We start from the raw sequence: 16,012 nt of genomic DNA, 5'->3' as shown, positions 1-16,012 counted from the left end.
GCAGAGATGCCCGCAGTGCACCCTGCTAGCTGCCACCTTTGGGGTCATCTCTCCACCAAGTCCCTGACCGACACACAATTCTACCTCTGATGAATGCACCCCCAGCACTCCACCAGAGGAATCTGCTTCTCTAAGGTTATTTACGTCCCCACCCAATGGGAAGACTGGAATGTGATTTTCAAAGTACCTGGAAAAACTGTGCTGGCGGCAAAGCCAGCGCCTCAGTTCCTGGTGGAGAGGCTGTGCTGGCCTAGGCCTGGGTTAAACACCCATGGTCACCTTCGCTATCTCCCTTCCAAGAAGGGCGACACTTCCCCACAGAGACTCGCCCGATTCAGAGGAAGAGCTGACTCATTAGCTCTAAGAAACAGAAGGAGATGCTCGCCTGTGTGCTGGTCTGAATTGTGAAAGAGAACAAAGCTTGCCCGAGTGGGAGATGAAATGGGGGGAGCAAAATGGGAAGTTCTCAGAAAGCCTTTAAGGAGAAGCCAAACCAATGACTAACAGGAGAAGGAGCAGAAACACAGTGCTTATTATTCCAGGAGCCCTGCTCTCCGCACAGCATGTGGGATTGTGCCTCAGGACATTAGAGTTGGGCAACCAATGACTTACAGTTCACCAGTACGGTACAAAGCCAAAGGGAACTGGCAAGCTGCAGCAATGGCTCCTGCGGGACTCCAGACAAACTCCTCATTGTGACAGGGTAACAGCAGCAACAGGAAGAAACATGAGCCCAGCCCTGCAAGTAGCTGCCCGTTTCCATCCCCAGCTAAGGTCAACAGCAGGTAACACCACAAGAGATCAGACAAATTTACTGCTCTTCTTTCCAGACAGTCACAAGGCAGCAAGCTGCAAGCGAAGCTAAGAATTCCACATGGATTTTTTCCATCAACACGCGTCCTTTTCTAATCAATTTAAAAAGAAGGGTTTTTAGAACTGTTATACCACCCCTTCTTGTTTTAACTCTGTGCCAAAGCCAACAGAGATGCCAGGATCCGCGCAGAGCACACGGCCTCATTGCTGTGGGATGGTGTGAGCACGGCTCCAGCTCCACGGGGCTCAGAGAAACAAAGGCAACATGCTCACACTGCCCAAGGACCAGGCCAGCAGTGTAATGACTGGGCTAAACCGTTCCTCTCGTACAAAGCAGTGTGCCTTCTAGACTCTGCAGTTTGTTTGGTTTTAAACCACGTTAGACGTGGCACTGCCATGAAACTCACTCGCTCATCCTTTCAGATTTGCACACTTAAAAGCAGATGGCCACTTTATCCATAAGCCGCTCAAAGAAGATGGTGGCACGCTTTGCCCACTTGCAAATTTCCCAAGTTTTTATGTTCTTCGCTGCCTTCAGTGCCAAGATTTCATCACTGCAGGAACAAGATGAACCAAATTATGGGAAATGTTAGGAAGGGAGGCAAACCAACACATGGTCTCCTCTTCTGTCCTCTGTGGGTTGCATTCACATGAACCAGCCACTCTCACTCAAGCCTTTCCAGGCCTTTAAAATACAGGAATATTCTCAGTTCTTATCTCCTGCCAGCTCACAAGAGGTGAACAGGCTGGAAATATGGAAGGACAGCAGGGGGTGGATACTGAATTACCATCAAAAACAAAAACAGTGTTACTGACATGCTGTGGGCTAACTTGGTTAGTATCGTTAACCAAAATTCTTGCATTTCATTTTCAAGAGAATGATGACAAAAAGTGATCAGAAAACCACATTTCTACAAAGAAGTGCTATTTTGCACAGGGAACAGAGCACTGTTTGCATCCATAGAAGAGGGGATAAATGCCTTTTTACAAGTGTAAACACAACAACAGCTTAAGACCCAAAGCAAACCACTAAGCTTTAAGAGCTCATACACTTTCTCCATCAGATTAGCAAGCCCAGCAGGCCCCACCTTGGGGCAGTCCCTTCCACAGCCCCAAGGAGTGCAGTGTTCTCTGCCTATAGGTGAGCCAGGAACTGGATCCTGCCCAGGACCAATCAGTTCAGCTGACAGACATTCATAAAGCACTAAGAGCATTTAAAGGCACAGCTATCAGCTCTGCTGCACAGCAGGACCCTCTGAGTGCAGACTTGCACTCTCCAAGCCTGCAGCCCTAGCAATGGTTTGATCCTTCCTCGCAGAAAACTCTGCCCCCTCAGCAGTTTTTGCTTTTTCCTCAGCTGCAGGAAATGAGGCACCATCAGGAAGAGCAGGGAAGGAGAACCAGCTTCTGGGGAGAGGGAGGAGGCGGCGGCAGCCTGGCTGCAGATGAGCTGTGGGTGGAAGCACTGCCCAGAGGAGGAGACTGGTTCAGTTCCTACACGGCAGAGCATCTGCACCAGCCCAAGCACATCTGGTACAGAAGCAAAGGAACAATTCTGGGGGAGGGAGTGGGGGAAGACAAATGATGCCCATGTGACAAGTGTCGCAATCAGAAATGCACGAGTGCAGCACAGAGCTCTGTGTATACAGAAGAGTTCAAACAACAACTAATGAAGAAAGTTCAAGGTTTCATTTGAAACATCTAGGCACTATACAGCGAGACTTCCAATTGCAATTTAGAGTGTCTAATTATTTCTGTAAGTCATTACCTTGGATAACAGTTTGTCAAATAAGCTATCCATTATGGCAACGAGCTTTGCTGAGATTTCAGCTATGTGGTCGTGATAATCCTGTAATAAGAAAAAGGTTTTATTTATTATCTAATAACGTTCATATTTTTCAGAGCACAACTAAAAAGCAGAACTTCCTGCTTAATTAGGAAATGTCAAAAGAGTTACCTTCGTAATGTGGTCAAAGTGCCTGAGCATGCTAAACTGCTTTGGCTGCAGCCGAGCTTCAAAATGAGCCCTGATAATAGGAATGTAGTGTACGATTAGCTGTAGGCAACGTGAAGAAAGGGCTGTAAATCCAAAAGTGAGAGAGGAAAAACAATTAGTACACAAGAAGAGTCATTCCGTAGAGGCTGCATCTCCTTTAACATGATTAAGATAGATCTAACACAATTTAATGTGCTTTAAAAAAAAATACAAGGGAGAAGATAAGCATTTATTTCCACTGAGGACCCCACCCAGTGAAGAAGCCACACTGTCACCTGGCTATTCACACCCAGTTGCAGTAACATACAGAGTAAGGGACTAATTTTACAAGAGGCCTTAAGTGTCTACTTGACATTTGGAGCCCTGAGCACACGCAGACATCAGAGCAATCTCAGAGGACCTGACTCAGCAGCTACCTAACCTCGGCGGCCACATTCCCAAGGCACCAACATTTCTCCCCTGAAGGATGTACACAAACACGCTGCCCTGCCAGCACCGAGCTGCCTGGAGCCAGCTCCTGCCTGAGTGCCCCTCAGGGTTCCCAGCACTGAGCTGCTCCTGAGCACACAGGGCCAGAGCCGGCAGCAGGATGCGCTTGTGCCAGTGTGGTCACTGTGCTGGCCAAGCCTGGAGCCAAGAGCTGGACCCAGCTTCTCTCTGCTCATTGTGCCTGCTGCAACACTACAGCCAGTGACCCCCTAGGGAGAGTCTCCGAACCCACCTTCCTCAAGCTGACCTCAGCTGGTAATCAGTGCACCCTGAAACACAGGAACTGGAGGCTGAGGCATTTGCCTCAACCCATTGCCAAAGGCTCTTCATTTCAGATGGCTGTTTAAAACTTGGAGGAGGGGTTCCTTGAGTACAACTATCATGCTTTCCTGCAGCATGGAGCTGTGCACTTGGCTCTCCTTTGCTTCTGCAGCAGCTGGAGCAGCCCAGGCACGTAGCTTTGGGCTGTCAATTCAGCTGAACAGCTGCACAATCTAAAGCTCAAATCTGAGTTTGGATTCTGCACACAGAGCCCTAATTTACCTGACTGCACCGAGACACCCAACCACATAAAGACTTACTATTTGATTCACAGCCACCCACTGAAATCATGTTGTGCTTTACCGACGTGTGGTTACAACCCACAGAAGCTGTCTGTAGACACACTGTTCCAAAACAGTGCCATAGGGCAGACAGGACAGCATAGCTCAGCAAAACACAGGGGGAGGCTGGTGTTTGGCTGAGCCCTCTGCCTACACCGCCCATCTCCGGATCCAAGCATTACACAGCTCACACGCATGCCAAAGTCACCAATGGAAGAGTAACTGCAGCTTCCCACAGTCAAAACATTTTCATGGCAAACCCGCCAACCTAACACAGTGGAGCTTTATAGTCGAAGCAGTCTGGTAGACAGCAAAGGGATTGCATGGATTTTCATGCATCTCTTGCACAGGCAAGTTAGCTTTTGTGCATGTTTTATCCTCAAACAAGCAAGGTTTTATCACCCTGTATTCCACACAAAGCACCACAACACAAACATAGCTCATCCTTAAGTGTTTAGTGGATTTTTTTTTTTTTTAAATAGGCAGGAGCACAACATTTGATGTCTTAAAGACAGAAACACATACCTAGATTTTTTGTAGTGATTGTTTTCAATCCAACAACTTGTAATGCACCGGCTCCAAGCACCAGCTGGCAACTTCGAGAGTTGAAATACTATGAGACATAAAAAAAAAGATTATGAAAACATACACTGACTGTGTCTGCAGATGTATGCTCCCTTCATCAAAAGGAAGTAGAAATACTGCTATTAAAAATATCCTGCTACTTAAAAATCTAAAGAGCTACAGTAGAGTGGACAAAGTAGAAGTGTAATACCGGAATGGAAAACATCAGAAGAATTCTACCTCTGGCTCCACACCTTTCACACTGCTTACCTTACAGGAAACTTGAAAGCATCAGTCTCACTACTGCTGAGGTGGCTGAATTTGTGTTACTTACACTACAGAACATGGAAATCTAAGAAATGCCACACAGAAAACGTTAAGCCACGTCAAAAAGCAGCGCTACAGGAATTTCAGGTGTATTAGAAGACTCGTGACTTGATCTTCCAAATGTAGCTCCATGAGAAAAATGTTATTAAATGCACACAGGATTGGGGTCTCTGGGACAGTAAGAGAGCTCCTCTTTGCATATTCTGTCTTAGTCAGGAATTCTGTTCCTTGACCCAGCTCAAGACCCAAGACACCCCAGACTGGGTTGCACACTGCAGCAGAGATGGAAAAACCACTGCTGTTGTCCCTGACCCCTGCTCTAAAGGGACAGCAGGAGTTCCAGGGCTCACGTTTGAATGCAGCTGCACTAGTGGCATGGGATTGGAAATCTGGAGGCTAAGCCCACCAAGAGCTGATCCTTTCTTCCTGTACCTGAAGAAAGATTCACAAGAAATTGTGGCAAGGTTGCCCTTCAGCTTCTCTCTACAACACAGAGCATTTCCCTTGCACATAGTTCCTATTTTTGGGGGGGAGGGTCACCATTCTGCTACGCAGGTCCTGATTCATGACAACATGAGAACAAACCCAAAATTTCAACCTTCCCTGTGTAAAACTAGGAAATGATTTTTCTGGCTATTGCCTGAAGTTAGTCGCAGAACTCAGAACTGCAGAGGATGTACTGTGAATGCAGTGGTGGGTCTGGGGCCAGAAGAGCAACCCAGACCTAGTGCTCACAATGGAACCCGAGCTACATGTGGTTCCTGACAGTGGCATCACCTACTCTGCTTTTGGACAGAGGTCAGGATGTGAAGCTGTTTGACATTGACTTCCTCTCTTCCTCCTGAAAAGCAAGACCCTTTCTTGTGCCTCCTGGTGGACTTCATAAGTAGATCCACTGAGCCAAAGACAGTCATCCTACACAGCCTCAGCTCTCCAAGGTATTTAGCTTAGGTTAGAGCAATACCTCCTCCTTGTGACTGCTTGGAGGAAAGCATTTCTGCATTCTGGCACTTTTGCTGCAAACCTTCGTCTGTGCCAGCTAAACTCCAGCCATGATGACTGTGCTTTTGTTCATCCATAGGTGTCATTTCAGTCCAGTTACAGCCACAGCCCAAATTTCATCATCCAGGAACCACTTTACAGCTTCCAATCACAAAGTACTCTTGCTACCTTCAAAACCTTCTAGCTTTGACATTTGTCAAATAAATGGTAGTGACCTGCAAGGACACCTTTGAGTGGCTCTTATTTTGTCCAAAGCATAAAAAAGCGTGCTTTTGTTTTTGTGAGCTGTCCTTGTCACCTCTCTGATGGTCACAGAGACAGGAACTACAACAATCAAACTGCACGTGATGCTTGGGCAATAAAACATCAATCATTTACCTTGAGCAATAACAAGAAATGGAAGGGAGAAAGAAGTAATGCAGATGCAGATGTGTTTAAGTCTGAGGCAGCTGCTGCTCTGCCTGCCTGCACAAAGGTGCTGCTGTGTGGAGCAGCAGCTTGAGAATGAGGTAGAAGGAGGAACCTCTCCAGTCCCAGACTGACTGGATTCTCCTTGGAGGGTATTTAAGAGGGACGGTTTGTGGATGAACATGAATGATGACTACAGTTCCTGTATCTGGTTATTCAGATCAGGACAACCAACAGAAGGACACTATTTAAAGGCCCGTCTCTCCAGGTATGTTTCCACCCTTTCACTCCCCTGATGTAAAATACACTTTGGCAGTGTAGACTGTTGTTTTCTATCCATCATGTTTATGTTCAGAACTCTAATACCTGATATCATCTGTGTGGGCAAAGACAGATGTGAAAACCTTGAAATAATTTAATGGAAGGCTTTGGATGCACAAGCAAGTTTTTAGTTACAGTCAAGCGCTCCTTTTATTACTGTTCCTTTGTATCACCTTGCAGTATGTGCTCTATCAGGTTTCTCTTCTCTAGAGAAGAAAGAAATGAAAAAGGCCTGGTCTTTGATCAGCTTTACACTTTACAGCAGCAGTTTCATCCCATGCTACTTTCCATGCTTCTACTGACTTGTAGAAATTGAGGGACTAGTTTCCTTCCTGAACACAGACAGATCTCCATGACATCTGGAATCAAATTGCTTCTTTGTCAGCAGCATTAATCCTACATCCCGCCTGAAGGACAGGCAGCCATGACAAACACTACAAGATGGGATTTCAAACCATTCCTGGTGAACAAGAGGAACGACTGCCTTCTGGACACAGCAAATTGCACCTTCAGTGCTCTTAGCTTAAAAGCCTACCTTATGGCACAGTAACAAACGCAATCGTTTCTAGATAATTTGCATCATTTTCATCAAATTGCAAAAGCACGTGAAGCATTAGAGTAAGACATGTTCGCTGCCCTGAATACTCTTAGCTGGCAGAGACAGCACATTTGGAGTCATACCTTCAGTAAATCAGACAGGCGGGTGAGCATGTCGGTGGTGATGGAAGGAATGTTATCCACGCACTGGCAGTACTCGAGGATTATTCTTATTAACAGCAATACTGTCCTACAAGAGAGGAAGCAGCCAAATACGTTATCTCAGTGCACAGAAGATGTCAGAAAATTACAAGCAGGCCAGTCACACTGATAGAAAGCTACCTAATGCTGGAGATTAGAGCATTAAGAACACCCCTTAACTGATCTGAGGTACAAGTGGAACAAAAAAAAAGATAGATAAAGAATACCTGTTTCAGAGGACAGTGTGTAGAAAAAGTACTTAACATATAGGTGAGAAAGCCTCTGACGTTCATTAGCATAACCTTTTCATCTCCCAAAATAATTACTGTGGAACTAGAAGTCTCCATGCAGATGTCATCTGGGAAAAATCTAAAGCTCCTTTCTTATAATACTGTCCAACTGGCCAACTTGGAGCAAGTACAAAAAATAGCATAGCCTATAGCAAACAATAACTACTGAAAAGGATGCAGTGGGTACTGAGGAGTCAAAAAGAGAGATCAATCACTGCAAATAAACATCTGGAGAATTCTGGGGGAACATCTAGGCTTTTTTTGGTGAACGCATTTGATTAAATACAATGAAAATGTACATAACAGTGTGCAGAACAGCATTTTTGATCAACGTGAAGCTGACGATTGGTTCACAGAGCTAAAAATATAGTTCCAAATGAGCAGAGATTAACTATCAAATACACAGTCTAGTGAGCAAACTTCATCCTTTGAAGCATGTTCAAACACTCTTACTTGACCTGAACCACCTTACCAGTTCTGAACCACCAGCTTGTTTCTAATTGAACAATGGCACATCATCACGAAGCAACTCATGAAACGAAAGCTGGTCAAAGACTATGTACACCAGCACTTTTCTGTTTAAGTTTGGAGTAAATCATGTTAGGACTCTAGAGAGTGAGATCCTCCAGGTTTTATTCCCTTCTAAAAAAACCCAAACATTCCCATGCATATTTAACTCTTAAGCCTCTCTGTCTCTGGAAACACAGAACGCTTTTGAATGAAAGAAATATGGGAGTACTACATATTTTAAAATATCTTTAAAGCTAGTGAGACAGCCAGCTACAAGAAACTACTTTCAAACTCAAAGCAATCAGGCTACCAAGAAATATGGATTACAGTTTCTGAGATAGTCCTTATCTTATAGTTCCTATTCTGAGTAAGATAAGCAATCGTTCAGTAGAGGATGTTTGTACTTTGCCAGAGACAACCTACACTGTGAGAAATAAAAACAATATGCTATGACAATAAATCTATATTTTCACGAACAAGTGTCTTCAAGAGAAAGTTGCAAAAATCAAACGAAACCATAAATTTCAGTCTAGTCTTTCAGAGAAGAAACAGTATATTAATATTCAGAAGAGCTTGTGATGCTTTAAAACTGTTGCAGAACTTAAAGGAAACTATTCTGTGCAAGGAAAGGTTTTATTTTTATTTAAATAAGATTGCTAGAGCTATTAGTATTCATCACAGTTCTACCCCAACACAGTTGCCAGCTAACCCGCTGCTAAGGAAAAAGCACCTCTTACCCAACTGTTGCATATTTCTGTCCTTCAACAATAAGGAATTCAGTTGGCTTCCTTTCTTCAGTACCTAAACATTTTAGAAATAAAGGAAAAGGATGAGTTGAATGAAGAACTAGTATAAAAAAAATGCTAATTTCTACAAATCAGGCATTCCCTTGCTCAAGTTTGAAAGCAGTGAATCAATCTTTGGAATACTGCTCTATTTTAAAAACTGTGTCACTCATTATAATTAATAAGCAACCTTATCGGTCATATCTACTGGAATGCAGACGGGATTTTACATCAAAAATCTCCCAAAGTCCCACAGTCATTACAGATTTAGAAACCTCAAATACAACAGGTTAGAAACACAAGAAGAAAAGCAGAAAAAGCTACAAGGTTTTCTACTGTACATTCTCCAATGATTTGCTATGTATATTAATATTTTACCTTCAAACCACTTCTTCCCTCAGGCTTCAGAGCAGAAGCTCTTATTGATGCAGTGTTTCATGCTAAATTTGATGCCTTTAGTTTCCTGTCTTCTTGAAGGAAGCTACAAGAGGTTCTTTAGGAGGAACACCTGATGAGCACTGGAGTTGTGTTCCATGATTTGTGTATTGCCTAGTACACCTTCCATCCCTTCTGCACTCCTTTTGAGGGGCAGTCAGGGTCTCTGCACCATGACATTACTGTCTTCTCACCTACTGCCATTTTCCTTCCCCTCTGCATATGTTTTCTTCCCATTCTAGCTGTTCACACACATTTATCACTGCAATTCTAGGCGAGAATCCCCACAAGATAAAACATACATTATGCATTCCCATAATGCATGTGGGGAAATGAGGCACAAGAAGAAAAAAAGTGACTTGTCAGAGGTCAAATGAGGTTTCTGCGGCAAGGTAAATAATTGAACATACGTAAGTTTTCACTTCCATGAGCAGCCATACAGCATGATGTCTTTCACTGAACAACTGGCAGATGAAGCAGTGGAAAGGTGCAAAGCACTTCACAACACAAAGGGAGCTGAACACATGCACATACTCCTCGTTCCCTTGCAGCACTTTAGTGAAAGAGTAAATTTCTGCACAGACTGTAAGCCTCTACACTGGGAATACTTCTGGGAACACAGCTCCCTTCCTGTGCTAACACTTAAATGGGTTTTCAAAAGAAAAGAGAAAAAAAACAAACTTTTAAAGTCAGCCCAAGTTTCAACACTGCTAAACCAAAAAAAAAAAAAAAAAATCAGTTTCCTTCCTTCTGATGTCCCCGCCATGATACAGAAAACAAGCACAGACCAAGAGTGACATCAGAATATGCCCATCGATGTTCGTTAGCACCATCTGCATTTAGATTCAACTCGTGGTAGAACTGCAAGATACATACCTGTTGGTTTTTTTTCAGGGAGAGAAATTCTGCCATCTGACACAGAATCGACAAGATCCTGAAACTCGGCAGGCACTTCAGCTTGCTTCCAGCGCTCGTTGTCCAAGAGTAGGCTAGTCACAAAGACAAAAGAAAGGAGGGTGAGAAAACAAAATACCTTGTCTGGACACCTCCCTTGCCTGTACTGCCGCTGAATCAAACCCACAGTAATACAAAAAGAGCCAGTGGCCCAATATGTTACATCATCAATCCTTATTAGAAAGAGGTGCCCAATGATTAGCAGTAGCAAAGCAGAAAAACACCCTTTTGGCCTAGAGATCTCACAGTCCGTTCATTCAAACTATCACAGAGTACAGATGATCCCAGTAGGGAATGAACATCCTTATGAGATCAATGCCACTGAAATAATGTGGAAATACTGGAACTTTTGATGCTTTTGATAAATGAGAACAAAAGAACTTGACATGTGTTACTGGGAAGACTGTTTCCCAGTATGGGTTGGATTTTTGTGGTGTGTGGGCTGGTTTTTTTCCTTGTTTTTTTTTTTTCTTGGAGCTTTTCCCCTCCCTAACTAACTCCTGAGATATGACAACCCCATCCTCCAACATCACTTCCAGGTTCTTCAAGTAGCCACAAGCTGTCCTTATTTATTTAACCATAGAACAAAATCCAGTTTAAAGAAACTGTTATGAAAATTGTGAAAGCCTAAAACAATTGAAAATAATTGTCTTTTAAAATGGTTGTCCACCCTGCCCCTCCTAAGTACAGCTAGATTATGAGTGCCCTAGACAATGAAAGATTTGGGTTTTCCTAGTGGAGGATTGATAAAAAGTATTCATGTAAGAACATGAAGGTCTTCTACACAGAGATACCTTAGCTTTGTCTTCCTCTCTTCATGGAACCTATTCACAAATTTATTAGCTTGACTTTGAAGTGCTCCTCGCAAGGACATACTTTTTCTGCCGCAGATCTGCTCAGTATCTAAGATAAAGCTTTCCATCAAGCGAGAAAGAGCGACAAACTCATTGGAATTCAGCTTCTCTAGGAAGCCACCCTGTATGCAAAGAAACCCATTGTAAGGAGACATAATACCACAAAAATTCAGAGAGGTGAAGAATCAACTAGTCAGCATGTCTGAGGGCTAGCGGGATTTTAAAGGCACATTTTTTTATCCTGCAAGGGACAGAGTAGGGAGACTGCAGCATTATCAGCTGTCTTATCACAGACCATGCATTCTCTTTATGAAACTTCAAAGACAGCAAGTCAGAATATTGAAAAGAAAAAGAAAAGCAGTGAAACCCACGTTACTTTACAATGACGTGATACGTTTAAGCTTGTGTGCTCTGGGCATTAATTAACATCAAGTGACTGTGACTATGGAAACAATTACTTAATTCCAATTGAGAAAGCGATCTCAGGAGTCTCGCTCATGAAGCCAGTAACTTGGAGTAACATCTCACTGAGGATGAGACACCAGCAGCAGTCTGATCCAAGCTCCTTACCTTTGCTCTTGCCATGAGGAACTTGACCGAACGATCATGGCAGATATCAGAAGCATTATACAGCAACTCTTGAATATTATTTGCCAGCCTGCCCAGTTCCAGTTCAGTCAACTTCATGTCATCGCTGATCCTACAAATGACAGAACCATTTGCTTAAGCATCAATTTATAAAAATGGTGTTTCTGCTCACAGTTTGAAGGAGGAAAGAGCTTTGTAGCAGCTGTCAAATATGGCCAGTTAATCGCCAAAGCCACTCTGTACAGATGGGACCATCTAAGCTGCTGTCAATGCCATGTCACTCCTTGTGACAAGCAAACACAAAATTGAACTGTCCTTATATTTTGTTTTAATATCCTAATTACTATTGCTTCAGAAAGAAACCATGCAGCCATTACTAATACAATAAATACTGATGTTTACTGAGCACCCGGCTCCTGTAACATTCGAACATCACAAGTGTATGACAGATATACACAGCACTGCAGTTCCAGTGCAGGTGTAAGGTCCACCATAAACACTCTGTGCTCTCATGACCGTAGTCCATCAGCTATCATTCTGCTACCTCTTTACCCTTCAGGTTCCTAAGCCTGTACCTTTTAAAAATAACTCTGTGGCTACCATTGTGAAGCTAGCACATAAGCACACCTCTGCCATTCACCTAACAATCTTCTGGGCTAGCCTGGCTGCTGACAGCATGAAATGAGGCAGAAAACCTGGGACGTTAATGTGCTGGGACGTGACAGCACATTAACTGGGCTAGCAGCGCCCGAATTGCATAACGAATTGCTCTTCTCCAAACATGGAGCAGAGGTACAAAGGAAAACAAAGAAGGGGTGAAGCAAGTCCATTACTGAACAAGGTTTCACAATCAGCCTCGGGAACTCTTTTGTTGCTCGAGAGCTCTGTCTGGGTGGTCTATTTTTAGCTAACCTCTCCAGACCAGTTGAGATCCAGTTGCCTCCTCCTTCCTCTCTCCTCACTCTAACCCCGTGGACTCATAGCATGGGTGTTGGGACATGCAATAGCCTGAACCTGCTTAAAGTGCAACATATTTAATTTAAACTCATTGTGATTTGGAGGAGGAAGGTCCCTGACAAAAGTGACACACAGGTGAAGATATTTGAGTACCAACCAGCAGGAGCGAGCAGGCCGCTTGCTGCCTTACCCTGCTGAAAGGTAGAAGTGGTATTTCCATTCTGCTTCATAAAAGTGTATCCAGATATGCTGGCTTTTCGAGTGGCTCACAGCTGAACCCCACACATGCTATGCCTACTTCTTTCACAAAGGTAGCTGATGACAGCCACAAGCAAGAAATGCACAGAAGTTTGTCAAGAAGGTTACAGCTGTGCAGTCAGGAACACCGCGGGGCAGCACTGCCGACATTACCAAAGTCCTGAGGTCTACGAGTTGCCTATGAGCAGTAGATTTTCTCTAGAATTCATCAAGATGTATTCCATGAAGTCATCGTTAAAAGAGAATAGAAAAACTAGCCACAGTAATCATGTGCAGGGAACAGAGATGCCTCTGTCAGCTAAGGCCAAGACAAGATCTGCCTCTTGTGTTGGGTAGACTTGCATCTCCTCTGCTCTCTACAGAAGCAGGCTCCCCAGCAGAGCAGACAGGAGAAGAGGATCTTTTCTATAAGAAGTGACATCATCAGACCCTGTACCACTATATATACAGAGGTGAAAACAAAGCTAACCAAACAAACTTGAACAGGGACTGTGCAGTCCAGTGGCAGTCTATAGGGGTGATGGTGGTGGAGAGCCACTTCATTTACAAAGAAAAGCACATTCCTCCAACCTAAATTTTGTAGCACACAAACAACCCCCCAGCTCCCAGCAGCCTGTTCCTGACAGCTGAGGCAGGTATCGCATGTACTCACATCATCTCCACTCCTCCTGGAGTAACAGACGACGTTTGCTCTTTGCTGGATGAAGAGTCAGTAGTGCACTCTGGTTCAGAGACTGAATCACTGCTACAGGGCTCGCTGTTGGGAGAAGTGTTTCTCTGAGAGGTAGTGTCAGCTGCTACAAGTGGGAGGTCCCCCTCGCCGAACGCGTCGCTTATAAACATGCCTTCGTGAGTTAGGTAAGCCACTTCTGTGTCCACGGGACTGTCTTTCACAGAGTTCTTTTGCAAGGTGTCCTCCAGGTCTCTGGTTCTTTGGTTCTTGTCTAGAACCAAGAGAACCACGCTACGGATAGTATTTAACGTTGCCTAGAATCAAATATAACTTTTATTACAAAAAAAAGACACAGAACGCTGTACCATACGCTTGCACTGAAGAAAGATTTTCTTTTACCCACAAAAGCTAATGAAATCCTGGCTTTATTTCCTATTGTGCAATTAGCATTCAGAGGCAGACTCATCCATCTTTGATGGTAACCAATATCAGATGTTTCTGAGAACAGTGAAAGAAACCTCATTTGGAGCAATCTAACACATACAAAAGTCCTGTCCTAATCCCCAACAGCCCGAAATGGATGCAATCAGCCTACAAGAGGCATTATCTCCTTCCCAGTGCTCTCTTTGTTAGCACTAATCATTTTTACCCTGGATGGTGATATTCACATATACCTCTTTCAATCAAAAGTTTGAATTCTATAATCAAAAGGAACACCTAAGAACTTCAAATGGAAAGTAACTTCATTCTGTTTTGTGTCCGAACCAGCTACGTGAAAACCTTGGCAAATTAATGCCTTACCTTTATTCTCTTGAGGAAGATAGTAAACTTAGAAAAAATATCCTTCAATAAATCAAACCACTGAGGAAAATTCATCATTCTTATCTGGTCTGCAAGCCTAAAAAAAAGAGCAGTATTTGGTAAACAGCAAGTATTTACTAACCATGCTGACTACTGGCATATCAAGAACAAAAGCAAGCTTTAAATGGAACTGTAAGGAAAACTGCATAGACTTTTATCTGGCAAGACAACAGACATCACCTGAAAAACTGTCGTAATTAACACAGTGTATGCAAGTGGAATGGAGAAGGAGGTGCGGAAAGTTAGATCATGCTTGAAAAACGAAAGCCTCGCTTTAGCTTTTCTAGGGCACAATGCTCTTTTCCCAGAGATAAGTGTGTGTTACCACGAAGGAGGGGATGGGGAGTTAATTTCTTGCTCAAATGGTGGTGACGCACTGGAACAGGTTGCCCAGAGAGGTTGTGGATGCCCCATCCCTGGAGGCATTCAAGGCCAGGCTGGATGTGGCTCTGGGCAGCCTGGTCTAGTGGTTGGCGACCCTGCCCACGGAGGGGTGCTGAAACTCAATGATCATTATGGGCCTTTTCAACCCAGACCATTCCGCGATTCTATGATTCTATGATTAATAACATTTTCACAAATCACGTGGGGAAAAAAAAATGGGGACTACAAGAAAAATTAAAAAATATTTTGCAAGTATTACAACAACTGTGTTATTAAGCTCCTTTTGCTGCACTGCAATGACATCACTTCTATTAAAGTGCAAGTCAGCTGTTTGTAGCAGAGGGCAGAAAATTCATTGACTGAAAAGAAGTTAAACCCCGTAACACGGAGTTAGGACCCAACTGCAGAATGGCAAACACTGGAGAACGGTGAACAAATTTTCAACGTTTAAAAGTGATGCTGTGCCCAGTCTCTCCTCAAACAGGGAACACCTTCACATAGTTAAGAAGTGAATGCCTAGAAACAGTAGTTCAGGCTGCATGCAGCAAGGTTTGGAGAATTTTAATGTTTATTTCAAAAGTAAGTTCAATTTAAGGGAAAATTTTCTAACATTAGAGTCTGAATGAGAAGAGGAACGTATGCAAATTCTCAAAGAGGTAGACAGGAGCAGAGGCTTAAGATGAAACAATAGGATAATCCTTGATTATGTGGAAATTGATATAAAATTAGAATGGTTAATTTATCGGTGCTAAAAGCATCCACCTCCTATCCCCCACCCACCATTAAAGAAAAACAACACAACTAGCTGTATACTTACTTAACAACCACTTCTGTATCTATTTCTTCTATCTGCGATACCGTATTAACCACACACTGTCAAATTTAAAGGGGAAAAACAACAACAAAAAAAGATCTTAGCTTCTTTCTAACTGCTGCTGAGTTTCATAGCATCCACAGTAATCCCCAAATTAAATAAGGAAAAAGCAAAACAAAGCAAAGGCATATTTGTATCATTTAATAACTTTTTTCTCTAAGGAAAAAAACAAAACAAAACAAAGACAACCCCCCCCAGACACTGCAAAATACCAAGGGCCTCTATTCCTAGATTTCCCCATGCTACGCTGCGGCCTTTCCTCAAAGGACCCTCTGAGGTACCACTTTCAGCCAGTGCATGTGGAACTGGCCAGATTCTTTGGGTCTCTA

The 16,012-nt window shown here is 43.4% G+C and overlaps 1 protein-coding gene across 2 annotated transcripts in view; it reads right to left on the bottom strand.

Moving 5' to 3' along the window:
• Window positions 1-16,012, bottom strand: part of VPS54 (VPS54, GARP complex subunit) — a 43,249-nt gene that overhangs the window by 3,029 nt on the left and 24,208 nt on the right. For both annotated transcript variants that reach the window (XM_021389818.1, XM_021389819.1), the window contains 11 exons: window positions 15,627-15,682; window positions 14,366-14,462; window positions 13,544-13,878; window positions 11,659-11,788; window positions 11,029-11,210; window positions 10,157-10,269; window positions 8,798-8,861; window positions 7,204-7,309; window positions 4,426-4,513; window positions 2,771-2,892; window positions 2,582-2,662 (listed from right to left, as the gene is read on the bottom strand). In XM_021389818.1, the coding sequence (XP_021245493.1) occupies window positions 2,582-2,662; window positions 2,771-2,892; window positions 4,426-4,513; window positions 7,204-7,309; window positions 8,798-8,861; window positions 10,157-10,269; window positions 11,029-11,210; window positions 11,659-11,788; window positions 13,544-13,878; window positions 14,366-14,462; window positions 15,627-15,682 (1,374 nt within the window). The remainder of the gene's footprint in view (window positions 1-2,581; window positions 2,663-2,770; window positions 2,893-4,425; window positions 4,514-7,203; window positions 7,310-8,797; window positions 8,862-10,156; window positions 10,270-11,028; window positions 11,211-11,658; window positions 11,789-13,543; window positions 13,879-14,365; window positions 14,463-15,626; window positions 15,683-16,012) is intronic.

Source organism: Numida meleagris, chromosome 3 (genome assembly GCF_002078875.1).
Source record: "Numida meleagris isolate 19003 breed g44 Domestic line chromosome 3, NumMel1.0, whole genome shotgun sequence".
NCBI classification, from domain to species: Eukaryota; Metazoa; Chordata; class Aves; order Galliformes; family Numididae; genus Numida; species Numida meleagris.
The sequence above is the reverse complement of the archived record's forward strand: the minus strand, read 5'-3'. Positions and strand labels throughout refer to the sequence as shown.